This window comes from Brachyhypopomus gauderio, chromosome 2 (assembly GCF_052324685.1).
Source record: "Brachyhypopomus gauderio isolate BG-103 chromosome 2, BGAUD_0.2, whole genome shotgun sequence".
In the NCBI taxonomy this organism is placed as follows: Eukaryota; Metazoa; Chordata; class Actinopteri; order Gymnotiformes; family Hypopomidae; genus Brachyhypopomus; species Brachyhypopomus gauderio.
In genome coordinates this window covers 16,835,407-16,849,188 of record NC_135212.1, presented here as the reverse complement: position 1 = coordinate 16,849,188, position 13,782 = coordinate 16,835,407, and the positions used below count along the sequence as shown (strand labels likewise).

Genomic DNA, 13,782 nt, shown 5'->3' with positions numbered 1-13,782 from the left:
TTGTTAAGCACTGGGCTCCCTCCCTCCACCCCGATGAACACACAGAGTCACATGACCTGCCAGTGTTTGGTCACAGCGTTCCACACTCCCACTTTCCCCGTGTGACTGGTGGCTATGAGCTGATTGCCCACAAAGAACAGGGCCTCCACAGGTACGTTGAGGCTGAACACACCTGCAGCACACACACACACACACACACAATAAATAAATAAACGAGAGAGACTTAGACTAAGGATACGGTTATAAACGTGTTCTCAGATAATCCAGTCATGTAAAATACAGAGTGGACCAGTTAATCTCCATTACAGTATCCAGTAATAAAGCAGTGTGTGAGCTACAGGAAAATAACATTATGCGCTGGTTCATTCTTTTGAACTTCTTACCTGTCTTAGCTTTTAATGGAGTTATAAATACATCATATTTATGACTTTCAACATATAGGCATTTGTAATGACCCACATGATTGTTACAATGAACTGATAATAACTTAACACAAGCCAATAGGAACAGAAGAGCAAGAACACATTTTATAACCGCCACCTTACCGATCTCGCTGCCGTTGCCATCTGGACAGATAGCCCATAATATGATCTCTGTCCCTGATGCCACAGCCACCATCTTGTCATTGTCCCCCAGTGATCCGGCCATGACCTTGGCGTTGAGGGCCACCCTGTCGATGAGCCAGTCCAGCCTGGGGCTGGTGAAGACCTGCTGCCAGCCGGTGGACTCCTTCACCCTGCAACACGGTGGAGATCAGCTCAGCACTGGACACCTCCACGCTAACTGCTTCTCTGCCTTCGGAGAACACATGACCTCGATGAGGGACCTCCCATTGGCCCTGAATGTAACATCTAAGTCCTCTCTCGTGTGAAGCCATGCACGCAAGAGTGGAGAGGAACATTGTGGATGAGCTCATGTTTGAAGTGTGATTACGCACTGACAGCTTCTGCACTGGAGAAATATGCTGACCTGTAACAGACCACAAATTGCGCATAGGCCACAGCAATCCAGTTGTGATGGCCACATACGATCCGGACCATCCCAGGATCGGAGCCCTGCCCTGCAAACACAGGGAGCAGTGAGGATACTGAAATGGCCAAAATGTGCCAATGCTGCATAACAACAGCAACAGGACAGAGTTGAGCAGAACATGTGGGTGAGATTAGGATTAGGGGTACCTGTCACTCTCTCCTCTGCCTTGGCCAGCATGCCAGCGGTGCCCAGGTTGGGTGGCATAGTGTTACTGCGTCTCACAGGGGCCCGCTCTGGGGCCAGACCACGCCCACCCATGAACTGAGGCCCCGCCACACTGTGTCTATTTCTGCGCTTTACTGGGTACACTGATGCACACAGACAGGCAGACAGGAGTGTACACACACACATAGACACAGACACACAGCATGAAGATCCTATAAAACAAGCGATGGATTGTCCTGCCCATGTTGGGCAGCTGCACAGAGCAGTCAGTGTTTTGAGCTCTCTCTGCCCCGACGACTCACCACTCACCTGGAGGAGGCAGGTAGCCGTTGAACAGGACTGTGCCGCACGAGGAGCGATCCAGTTCATCACACAGCTGCAGTTTGCGTACTGACAAGAGAGGAAAGATTTACTACAATATATACGCAATAATGCAGAGTGCCAAAACCGTTATGATCACAGCACTGGAACCAACACAGAAAAGCACCATGAAACACTGAAATGTAATTACATCATGAACTACCTCTGATTGCAGATTGTTATAAGCCTTTCTGACTCTTACCTAATGGTGTGATTCCATAGAACTCAGCTTCATGCATCAATAAATGTACATCTACAGACCTGCAGCAGATATGGACAAAGACATAAGCTTTCTGAGAATTTAAAGTAGCAATTCTCAGTAATTTTTCAAAGAAGTAATTAGTTCGGAGGTAAGCAAGTCTCCATTAATACAAACTGGTGTGGAGTCAGCAGGGTGCAGGTGGTCACCTGGGGTGCAGTTCCTTAGTCCGGAGGAAGTTCAGTATGGGGGCAAAGACAGAAGGATCTCGATCTATGAAAATCTACGGGCATGAAATATTGTAGGAAAACAACTAAGACTTGGTTAAAATGACATGAAAACAAATGCAACAATGGCGTTTATTGTGAAGGACCCGTCTTACCGCTCCTGTCTCATCTTTTAATGTGGATATCCGTCCACTCAAGAGACTAGACAAAGAACACGAAAGTATTACTTTTGTGGATGCAGGCGCACTATATCTGCTACTATGACTGCTGAAAACTGTCACAGGATCAGGGGATCCCGTTCTGATCTTTAATCGTTTACCAACCAACCTTGAGAAAAAGGAGTCTGGGACCCATGTCAAAGTCTGTCTGGAGGTACTGAACCTACAACATGACAGAATAGCTGGATGAACATGCTGTAAGCTCAGAGTTAGGTCAACATTAAACAAGTGGTTTGTTGTACAAAAAACGAGATAAATAAAAAATACTGGTGTTGACATGACCCAGAGATTCAAACCTTCTGCTTCCTACTGTAGTAAAGTGTTACTAGCTAGCACACTAAACACCAAGCTAATGAGCTAACTGAGAGGACAGAACCCCTAGTATAAGATAAGCAGCTAACGTTAGCGCTGGACTGGTGCAATTAATCATTTCCTCGTGAATAATCAGGTTTAAAGAGAAAACACAACATGTTAAACGAGGGAGACCCGCGAGGACGCTAGCTGCTAACTACTGAATCAGTCAGGACATCGTAGCTTCACTTGCCTCTTCCCTCCGACGTTTAAATGAATGATATCTCCAGCTACCCTCGCCATGACAGGCTATCGTTTACATAAAACGCACATTTAAACAATTATATAAATTAGAGTTTTTAGGTTAATGTTTAACCTAAATATACTTGGCTAGCTAGCTAATAGAAAACCCTTCCATCTCAAAAATAGCGATTCACTTCCGGGTTTATTTTAGTCTTCCGCAGAAGAACCTGCTGCAGGTCCGATACTGCCACCTCGTGTTCATTAATAGAAACTATTTTTATTCAATTTACTCAAAGTTACTCAATTCAATGCACGGAAACTCGTGTTTTTATATTTTTATACCAATAAAACTCATAGATCTGTTTGATAATGAGGTGTATTTCTTCTTTAGCAATGCTGTGATGATGAATGAAGAAGTCTCCGCCAACACTGTCTTAGTTGTCATTAATAAGTTTATTACAAAAAGAACAGCATCTTTATCAAGCACCATGGTCTTGCTTGAGAGAGGTCTTGGGCCAATGTGAATGTCCTCTCTCGAGCGCTGCATTTTCACATATAGTTATATGCGAGTTGTTCAAAGAAAATTAGGGCCCCTCACACCTGCATAGCATGACATATGTACTGAAAAAAATAAAACGAGTAGGAGAGAAAGGGGCCTCAAATTTTTTGCCTCTGTAGAAACCCCTTTTCACCTAAACCAAAAAACACATGTAAACCACATTCTTCAACCTATTTGTCCAGCTCAGCTCACCATAAGAAGAAGAGAAATGAATTTAAGACACTTACAGTTTAAACTTAATCACTACACGACACTACAATAATCTAGCTTCTATTTTCATTGATAATCACATTATAAATGTAATACATTTCAGACTTAAAATAAATAGGTGAAATGTATGGCCTGTGGTTTCTTTCACTTTTTGCATATTTTGTGTCACATATTTAGTTTTAAAGTTTGCTAAAAAAATGCCTTTGCATATCTGTATTTTTGCTGTTTTCTTCTTCCTGGAGGGTCCTCTAAAGTCTGGATCAAAGAGAACTTCTGGAAACTGCCATCTTCAGGCCAGAAGAAGCCAGTCCCTCATTGTCTTGCCTGTATGCATCATACCTAATTATCATGCTGAAAGGTGGACCATGCACTCTACAGCAGGTTTTCAGCATGGACCTCTAATTTGGCTGCATTAATCCTTCCTTTCAATTCTGGCCCATTTCCCATGCTGCCACCACCATGCTTCTCTGTAAGGGATGGTTCTAGCCAGGAGCAGTGGTGTCCAAAGAGTTAAATTTTTGTCTTATCAGACCAGATTTTTTCTCAGAGTTTGTTTGTCAAACTCCAAATAAGCTTTTTTCTATCAAGCCATTCTATTAAAAGTTTGACTAAGGGACTGATTTCCATAAAATATTTTATCCCATCTCTGGAACCGACGTCAGAAACTAATAGAAACATTGGGTTTTTGGTGACCACTGCAAAATAAATTTTTCCACAGATGGACTCCAGTCACATTCTATAGACATCTCAAAGATAACTACTCTCAGAGAGCCTGCTCATTGGGGCCCATTTCATATGGACATTAGCTTTCTGTAAAGCTGCTTAATGACAGCATGTGTTGTCATTCAAAATACATTTGCATTTGAATTCAAGTCAATTCACTGAAGCAAACTGGGTATATCTGCTGTCACTTGTATGAACACATACATAAATAAACCATTTTGGATTTTGATTTCAACCAGTTTCTAAACATTTCTAAAATGTTAAAAGTAAAGAGGTCAGGATAATTTGTAAATCCACTGATAACTGATCAGTCTTTGCCTATAGTCATTTTCACCTCTGATTTTCCTTTCTGACTGAAGCAATCAATTCAAGACCAGTTGGAATACACATGTTTTGCTTTCATACCTAGACATCAGGAGAGACACTACATGCCAGTTGTGCTGAAAGCTTATAACTTATTCAGCTATTCCTGGACACATGTGAACTAAAAAAAAATCAACAAATCATTATACGAGACATTTGACATATCACAAGTTGTATTTATCAAGGAAATAACTGTATAGGATTTAAATTTATACATAATTCTTTCATTCACTAGTCCCGTGTATGTATTTGAGTCCCTCCCATACAGTGGCTGTAAAGGAAAGATTGCGTGAGGGATTACAGTCATGCACTGCATTACCAGTACTGGGACATTGTAATTCATGCAACCTGCAACTTGATTTACTGGCTTTTATCCACCAACCTTCCTTTTATTTGAAATCAAATAAACACCCCCATTTATATGTGAAATTGTTAAACCTACATATTTCATCAGTACATAGCAATAGAAAAGAATATTTTTCTATACAGAAAATATTTTAAACAATTACAGTTTGTACAGGTCATCAAGCTGTTAAGCCAAACATTGTGGTGCCCAAAGGTCCAACATAAACAAAACAGCTTTAGGTTTTAAGAGAGGCCTTCAGCCGGGTACAAATATTACCAAAGCACCCAACAGATTCATTCATTCACATTGAGAAAAAAGCTTACACGTGGGGTGGTCCTTTAAGGCAAAATACTTTTTTTCATATAAAAAAAATGGGGAGTAAAATGTTCTATATAAAATGTTCAGATCATGATGATCTTTCAGTGATGGAGCTAGTGCAGAGGAGGGTATGTGTAAGAAAAAGCATTTTTGAGAAGTGTGCACGAAAATATTGGATGTAAAATGTATTCCCAAAAACACATCTCTCTAAGAGCTAGATTTAATCTTAACAAGAACTGATCCTGATTTTTTGTTGGTCATTTTGTAGCTTCCTTAATAACTGAAATCAGAAATCTGCAGTCTGAGTTGTGCTTTCCTTTCATCTCAAGTGATCCAAAAAGCTTAATAGCTTTGAAAAATGATTTGGTTTACAAAATCTTATATACCTTAAATTATATATTCTGAACTAGTGAGTAGAGATTGGAGTTAAGTGACCGTATTATGCACTTTTTTGGTTTTTTCTAATGCACAAGGATGATGTGAAATAAAAGCTGCATCAGATCTAACCACAGGTCCACTTACATGTTGCAAAATAATACATTATAATACTCATGTCAGGTAAAGACAATGATTTAATGATTTTTTTCTGTAAAGTTCCTTATGAATTCAGATTTTGCCATTACAGCAGGGTTTGTTTCCTCAGTCCCTTTGATGAGACTTCTGTTCTGCCAGTGAATGCAAAGTGTACTGCAAAGGAACAACTGCATAAAAGTGTCTGTTGTGAGTGATGCGTGTTCTGTCTACATTAGTCCACATGAAATACCTTCATGCCTTTATTGCATATCCTCCTCTGTACTTTCAAGAGTTGCAGTTTTGCATAAAAAATAGACACAGAAAAAACATGGAAAGGGGGAAACACTAGAGCAAAAGAAACACAAACAGCTTTTAAACGATGGCTGACAATACATTCTTTTCATTCTAAATAAAGATTAAGGAAATAGAAGAATGTTTTTGCAAATTTAAAACAACAGAAAATCATAATGAAAACTCATTTCAGGTAGAAAATAACTCCCTTTTGATTAAAGAAAACAATGTTTTCCATAGGACCATCATGGGTTTTTTTTTTTTTTTTTTTTTGCTTTCAAAATATTTTCTAAGATGAACACAGTATGTAAATACCAAATTCATATGTGACCTATGCAAAGAATGTTATCAACCAGATGTTGCATGAGGTTCAGCTCTGGTGCATGATATACTGTTCTGAACCAGCCACATGGCAAACAGAGAGAAAAGTGTGAATACACATCACAAATGTCATTGTTGCAGCGTAATCTGTCATGCATTCATGGTTTGTCATTCACATGTATATTAATGCACAAACAAATTATGAAATTCTGAGTGGTAAACATATCATATGTGATATGGCATCCCTGCATTACACATGTTTGAAGACCATGTTATATAATATATTCCTTTAATGTATCTCCAGTTATATTAGTGGTTCCCACACTCACAATTCCAGGCTTTGGGTTCCCAAGGTCTGCACATTTTTGCATTTGAGCTGATCAGACAATCTGAATCACCTCATCAGTTAATTTCCAAGCCCTTTGTGATCTGGGTCAGGTTGTTAGAGCACAAGCCTGTGAGCCCCAGGGCTGAGATCCACTCCATCCCATCCACCGCCTCCCATTCTGACTGAAACAAAAGTCCAGCCCCCTCACAGCAGTTTGAATTAAGTGAACCGTACAACTGACACGACAGAATCATCATACCCGTTATCATACCCATTTTATCACACCATCTTAATCAGATGAAACAGCTGTCTAGCAGCATCCAGAGAGCAGAAGAACAGAAGAAGCACTACAAAATAATTTATTCTCTTTTCATGCAGTGCCTGGGTACTGCGACTGTTAGTGAACTTCTGAAAATGCATATGCACATTTAACACACAGGGTAAGATGGAGCAGTTGGCCTCACTAATACGACATGAGGAAGACTGAAGATGGGGGCAAATGAAATGCCTGAGTTATAATTACCTGCATGACGGAAGCAGACGCACACACATGCCTTATTTTACCGCCTTTGAACACACAATACTCATTATCATGAGTTTAAAACAACTTTAGGGAGATGTCCCTGCTGACACTGAAACAGGATATAAAGGGTGTCTGAGTTCTTTAGTCACTTTTCCATTACAACGCAAAAGGAAATGGGTGTACATCAATGCTATGGGTTATTCCAAATAAGGACGCTTCCATTGAAACCAGATTTCAGACAGTGCACACCCTCATACAGTTATTTCATTTATTTTCAACAGATCTGGAGTTTACCCCAATATAGGCATGCTTGACAATTATTCTACCATCAGCCATATTGTGGTCTACAAAGTTTAAGAGAGGAAAATCTGAAATTTGGAAGAACCAATAAACAAAAAAGTTAAATGTATAAAAGAGCAAATAAAAAAAAACAATAACAGAAAAACATGCTCTCCAAAATAAAAGTATATTAAGAAATTTTGGCATATTTTCATTCTTTTCATCATTTGATCAAACAGGTTAGATGTCAAGACACACAATATACAAATAGACAGTTATACATATAGGATTCATCTTTCAACAAACAAATTAAAAAATAAATATCATGAGCTACTTCGTTGTAACATCTCTCACTACTGCTCTTTGGCCCATAAAGGACTGCTTATTGTGTTAGTCTCCAGCAGCCACTAGGGGGCACTCTGCCTGGGACAGATCCACTCAAGGCCAGTGCTGGCCGAGTCCTTCCTTCACTGGAAAGCTGGACAGATAGGGAGATGTCTCTGTTTCTCCGTAATACCAGCACAGTCTTGTCACACCCACCTCCTTGACTCAATCAGATCATGATTCCTGTCTAATAATAAAACTACACATACTCCAAGGGCGACGGGGGAAGGGGGCAGTTGAGCGTACCCTCATTTCTTCTTGCCCGTCTTTTTCTCTGGTTTCTCCCCCTTGTCGGAGCGCTCAGAGCCCCGGTCGGCCCGGTCCGACCTTTCACCCCTCTCTGAGGCCCCAGCCCTGCTGCCATCCCGCCGTGTGCCCTCGTCTGTGGATGAGGTAGTAGGGTGAAACTGTCCCCATTTGCCCATTTCTTCATGTTCACTGATACTGGTGGTGATACTGGTGATCCAGACCTTCAGATCATCCTGTTGGGGAGAGACCAATCGGCCACTGAGGTATCAGGCAAAAACCAAGTTGCAACTCAATCTACTAAATTATGATGTTTTAGGTCAATCGGACAAACCATGGAAACACAGTTGTGTTAGTTGAGTTACATTGAGGAAAATAAGTATTTGAACACCTTGCGACTTTACAAGTTCTCCCACTTAGAAATCATGGAGGGGTCTGAAATTTTCATGTCCACTGTGAGAAAAAAAATATCCGGAAATCACAATGTATGATTTATGATTTTAAAAATAATTTATTTTTGTGTTACTGCTGCAAATACGTATTTCAACACCTGTGAAAATCAATGTTTCAATCAATATTTGGTACAGTCACCTTTGTTTGCAATTACAGAGGTCAAATGTTTCCTGTAGATTTTCACCAGGTTAGCACACACTGCAGCAAGGATTTTGGCCCATTTCTCCACACAGATGTCCAGATCAGCCAGGTTTCAGGGCTGTCGCTGAGAAACACAGAGTTTGAGCTCCCTCCAAATATTTTCTATAGGGTTTAGGTCTGGAGACTGGCTAGGCCACTCCAGAAGCCTGATATGCTTCTTACAGAGCCACTCCTTGATTATCATAAATCACACATCAATCATGTGATTTCCGGATTTCTTTTAGATTATGTCTCTCACGGTGGACATGCACCTAAGATGAAAATTCAGAACCCTCCATGATTTCTAAGTGGGAGAACTTGGAAAGTCACAGGGTGTTCAAATACTTATTCTCCTCACTGTAATTAAGAGAAAGAGGATATGGTGGCCCAATCTAACCTCGTCTTTAGCATGGAACAGGAATTCACTCCCATCTTTAGTTCTATGGATAAAAGTAAGACAAAAGTCTATTGTTAACAACAAATAGAGCAAAACATGGGGGTCTCTCTAAATATCAATTATTTAAGGATGACAAAATTCAGTTTCCTGGAATTTAATTGGGTAATACAGGTTTAGCCATGCAGTCCAAGCCATAAAGTGAATTTTAGTGTTTGTACTTTAGCGTGAAGACATTTTTCTTCTTCTTGTAGCCGTTGGTGATGTCGCATGAACAGCTATTAAGGTTAATGAATGGCTCGTTGTTGTAAGGTGTGGTGGTATTCTTGGAGTCCTTGTAGAAAGCCAACTCTCCCTTTGTTAACACGCAGTACAAGTTCACCCAAGACCTGCTGTAATGTGTGAGAGAACATAGGACACCATGAGCTTCAGAACCCAGTGACTCCCTCCAATTAACTATCACTTACCTGCCGAAACAGCAAAGAACAGCCCCCCCCAGGACTTAAAAAGAACGGTCTGATGGAGATTGTTATAGCTTGGTGGCAGTACCCAGCTGGGTTTTTGGGACTTACCTTTGTGGAGAGGGGGTAGTGCAGCCAGAGGTGCACAGGGAACATGGAAGAGAAGAAAGGGACATTTTGGTTAATACTAGCAAATGGTGACATAATCGCTAATGGTAGTGTTGAACCTGCAGAGGACAGGCACTTGTACACAACATTCAGCACACATGTACACCGCGTTATATTTGCATGCATAAAATAAATAATCAGACATTTTACACTTGTGCCCAAAACCCATTATTAAAATGGGTCCACATGTGACCACAGGGAGAGCAGAAGAGGTGAGGATGACAGCCAGTGACCGCAGGGTTGCCACTGACATAGCAGCTGAATCTGAGAGAACTGGCACTGTGAATGAGGCGGCGCTTGCATACTTGACCAGAGATTCAGAAACACAGTGAAGGAGGCGGAGCTTGCATATCTTACTAACCACAGTGAAGGAGGCGGGGCTTGCCTACCTTACTGACCATAGCTTGAGAAAGACAGTAGCTCTTGGTCTTCTGCCACAGCCACACCCACCAACAAGGCTAGTGGTGGCCAGAGTCTCATCATGCAAGATGCAAGCATTGTGCTGATGGGAACTATTTTAGCTTCATGAAACCTTTAAACTATGAACGCAGTTACAATTTATCCATGTGCCACTTATTTTTTATTTTGTGAGATATTTTTATATTGTGAGTAACATTTTTCCAGTTTGATTTAAAAGCACACAAGCTTCAAGCTCTCTGGCAATTTGACAAAGCACACTCTATACTTTTTTTTTTTTTTTTTAGTTGTTAGTAAAAACATGCAAAACATATACAGTACTACTATCTTTAAAGCACAGAACTGCATTAACGATCATGCTGTTCCTAATTGGCATAGTCAGAGTGAAGCTGTAAGCATGCCAAGTGTGTCCTCAGCCTCTGAACACTGGAAGAGCAACACCCACCTGTTGGAGCTCTTCTTCTGGCTCTCGATGTCCAGCTTGCGGAAGAGGAACCCCTCGTGCTGGGCAGTGTGGGAAGGTGGTGCGGGTGCTGCTAGGCTGCTTTGGGCCGGCGCCGAGCGAGACCGGCGTGTCTCCACCACTATCCCTTCCTTGGGCCGCGGTCTTCTCCGTGGTTTGGGCCTATCTCGAGCCCGCGGACGGTCTGGTCGCGACGACTTCTCGGGAAAGCCGTTGGGGAGACGGGGAATTTCTCCGCGGGCCTGAGAGAACAGCACACACACTTGAAGTTTTGCCCTGATCTGGCTTGGCAGTTTTGTATGCAATAACTACACAGAGGCACAAGCTTGAATTTACCTGTGCAGCTTCTCTCTCCTGAAGCTGCTCCACAATGTCAGCTAAAGTGGACCTTTTGTCTCTGCCAAAACATTCAACAATGAATACACATACTAATTAATACACTTCAAATGTCTGAATAATAAATTATGCTATTATACAGCAGAAGCATAAGGGTGTTTGTTCTCAATTGAGAATGCGTAATGGTGCTAACTAAATGGTGCGAACATAACGCTACCCTAAATGAGAATTTGTAGTAAAAGTATGATTCACTCGGTGCTGTTGTGTGTCGTCTCACCCTCCTGCGGAGCGTCTGTCTGAGTGGTCCCTGCCTGTGTCATGTTCACTGCTCTCCTGTCTCTCTAACCGGTGTCTCTCCCTGTGCCGAGCTTCATGTAGGTGGGCGGGGCCCTCCTGCTCGCTGGACGTCTGCCTCTCCAGACGTCTCTCACGCTCCGCCCTCTCCCGCCACACCTCCTGCGGAAGCTCGTCTCTCCTTGCTTGGATCAACTGCTCGTTGGACAGCTGTCGCTCCAGCCGTATCTCCCTGGGATGTGGATGCTGCTCCACCTGCAGTTCGGACCGGCTGCTGCCGCTTCCCACCGGGCCGCTGTTCAGCCTCTTTCTGCCTCCACCCGGCTCCTGGAGCACCACCTCTGCCATCACATTCTCCTGGTGCCTGTCCCACTCCCTCTCCAGTGTGGGGCGCAGTTGAGTGACTATGGGCTCCACCGGCATGCCCAGTCCGGCAGCCACACCCAGCACACCTGTGTTCCTGACCTCCTGGATGCGATGGGTGGCTGCTCCATTCATGATCGGGGTGTAGTTGGCCACGGTGGAGCCGAGTCTACAAGCCACCAATGAGGGAGAGGGGTAAGTGGCAATACGCTCCACCCGAGGCTCACCATGCTCATAGACGGCCTGTCGGAGGAGTGGGGAGGGGCTGCTCCGCCCTGGAGAAGAGTCCTGGGGGTCCAAGAAAACCTTGCGACCAAGAAGAGGAGTTGGGGGAAGTTTACTCTGCTCTGCCTTTATTTTCTCCACCTGTAGATGACAGCACAGAGAAAGCACTCAGAAAGACATTTCAGAAAGACACATATTATATACACATTTATATCAGTTACTCAGCCTAACTTTAATATGTCTTATTTCCAAGAAGTTGACATGGTAACACTACTTGATGTGATTTCATCACTAAAATCCTCTACATGTGAACTGGACCCTTTACCAACATGCTTTTTTAAGCAGGTTCTGAGCTCATTAGTTAATGAAGTTCTAACGATTGTTAATCAGTCTCTGCAACTGGGAGAATTCCCTAATATTCTTAAAACTGCAGTGGTTAAACCACTATTAAAAAACAGAAATCTTGATCCCACAATTCTCAATAATTATCAACCTATATTTAACCTTTCCTTTCTTAGCAAAATCATTGAAAAAGTTGTGTCAATCCAGTTGAATGATTATGTCCAAGTACATCAGATAAATTACACTTTTCAGTCTGGTTTCATAGTTTTCCAAAGCACTGAAACAGCACTAGTTAAGGTAGTAAATGACCTGAGATTGAATAAGGATGCATGCAAACTCTCAGTCCTTTTTCTGCTAGATTTAAGTGCCGCTTTTGACACTGTTGAAATACTTCTTGATCGACTACAAAGCTGGATAGGCCTTAGTGGCTTAGTCTTAAACTGGTATAGATCGTATCTAACTGGGCGTGATTACTATGTAGCATTAGGTACCTCTTCTTCCACATGTCAAAATATAACTTGTGGCGTCCCCCAAAGATCAATTATTGGGCCGTTACTGTTCGACCTATATATGCTTCTATTACCACATATCATTAACAAACATGATATTAGTTATCATCAATATGCAGATGACACTCAACTTTACATTTCTCTAGAACCTAAAGCCCTAAAATCAATTTGCTCACTGTTTGACTGCACATGGATGTCTGACAATTTTCTGCAATTAAATAAAGAGAAGACAGAGGTTCTTGTTCTTGGTAGTGATTCACAAAGGAATGATGTCCAGACTTATTTAAATAAAATTAATCTGAATACCAAACAATGTGTTAAGAACCTGGGCGTCACCTTTGATAATGAGCTCAGCTTAAATTCACACATCATGACTACATGCAAGACAGCTTATTTTCACCTTCGAAACATTGCTAAGGTCCGAGATATGCTCTCTCCTGACAGTGAAAAACTTGTCCATGCATTTATCACATCAAGGCTAGATTATTGTAACGCTGTTCTATTTGCTCTTTCAAAGAGCTCTATTTCTCACCTACAGCGAGTTCAGAACGCTGCTGCAAGGGTTCTGACCCGCAGGAGAAAGAGATCATATTACACCTGCACTCCACTCTCTGCACTGGTTACCTGTCAGCTTTAGAATAGATTTTAAGGTTCTAGTGATGGTTTTTAAATGTCTTCATGGTCTTGCTCCTCTTTACCTCAGTGAAATTATGGTTAGATATGTTCCAGTCAGGTCTATCAGATCTTCAAACAATCAATCAATCAAATTTTATTTATATAGCGCTTGTTATTTATATAACAGTTGTTGTCACAAAGCAGCTTTACAAGTGTCCGAGTCCAAGCCAGTGAGCAAGCCAAGGGCGACAGTGGCAAGGAAAAACTCTCTATTACAACAATAATCTACTGGTGATTCCTATAAACCGATTAAAGATTGGTGAGAGGGTTTTTAGCCACTATGGCCCAAAGCTCTGGAAATATCTTCCTGAAGAGCTCAGAGGCATTTCATCCCTGCACAGCTTCAAGAAGAATCTCAAAACA

The 13,782-nt window shown here is 41.8% G+C and overlaps 2 protein-coding genes across 5 annotated transcripts in view; both read right to left on the bottom strand.

The window, feature by feature from the left end:
- The window catches only part of shkbp1 (SH3KBP1 binding protein 1), a 7,095-nt gene extending 4,155 nt beyond the window's left edge, over nucleotides 1-2,940 (bottom strand). Inside the window, exons 1-10 of the mRNA XM_076989042.1 lie at nucleotides 2,746-2,940; nucleotides 2,311-2,364; nucleotides 2,139-2,184; nucleotides 1,966-2,039; nucleotides 1,760-1,818; nucleotides 1,507-1,587; nucleotides 1,179-1,340; nucleotides 970-1,060; nucleotides 546-736; nucleotides 57-172 (exon numbers count right to left, since the gene is read on the bottom strand). Coding sequence (XP_076845157.1) covers nucleotides 57-172; nucleotides 546-736; nucleotides 970-1,060; nucleotides 1,179-1,340; nucleotides 1,507-1,587; nucleotides 1,760-1,818; nucleotides 1,966-2,039; nucleotides 2,139-2,184; nucleotides 2,311-2,364; nucleotides 2,746-2,795 — 924 coding nt within the window. The 5' untranslated portion in view covers nucleotides 2,796-2,940. The remainder of the gene's footprint in view (nucleotides 1-56; nucleotides 173-545; nucleotides 737-969; nucleotides 1,061-1,178; nucleotides 1,341-1,506; nucleotides 1,588-1,759; nucleotides 1,819-1,965; nucleotides 2,040-2,138; nucleotides 2,185-2,310; nucleotides 2,365-2,745) is intronic.
- A 270-nt stretch (nucleotides 2,941-3,210) lies between these two features.
- sptbn4b (spectrin, beta, non-erythrocytic 4b) overlaps nucleotides 3,211-13,782 on the bottom strand; it is a 70,128-nt gene continuing 59,556 nt past the window's right edge. For 3 of the 4 annotated variants that reach the window (XM_076989006.1, XM_076989031.1, XM_076989022.1), the window contains 6 exons: nucleotides 11,289-12,034; nucleotides 11,012-11,072; nucleotides 10,658-10,917; nucleotides 9,388-9,558; nucleotides 9,170-9,212; nucleotides 3,211-8,375 (listed from right to left, as the gene is read on the bottom strand). In XM_076989006.1, the coding sequence (XP_076845121.1) occupies nucleotides 8,142-8,375; nucleotides 9,170-9,212; nucleotides 9,388-9,558; nucleotides 10,658-10,917; nucleotides 11,012-11,072; nucleotides 11,289-12,034 (1,515 nt within the window). In that variant the 3' untranslated portion in view covers nucleotides 3,211-8,141. The remainder of the gene's footprint in view (nucleotides 8,376-9,169; nucleotides 9,213-9,387; nucleotides 9,559-10,657; nucleotides 10,918-11,011; nucleotides 11,073-11,288; nucleotides 12,035-13,782) is intronic. The other variant, XM_076989015.1, reaches the window with a different exon arrangement.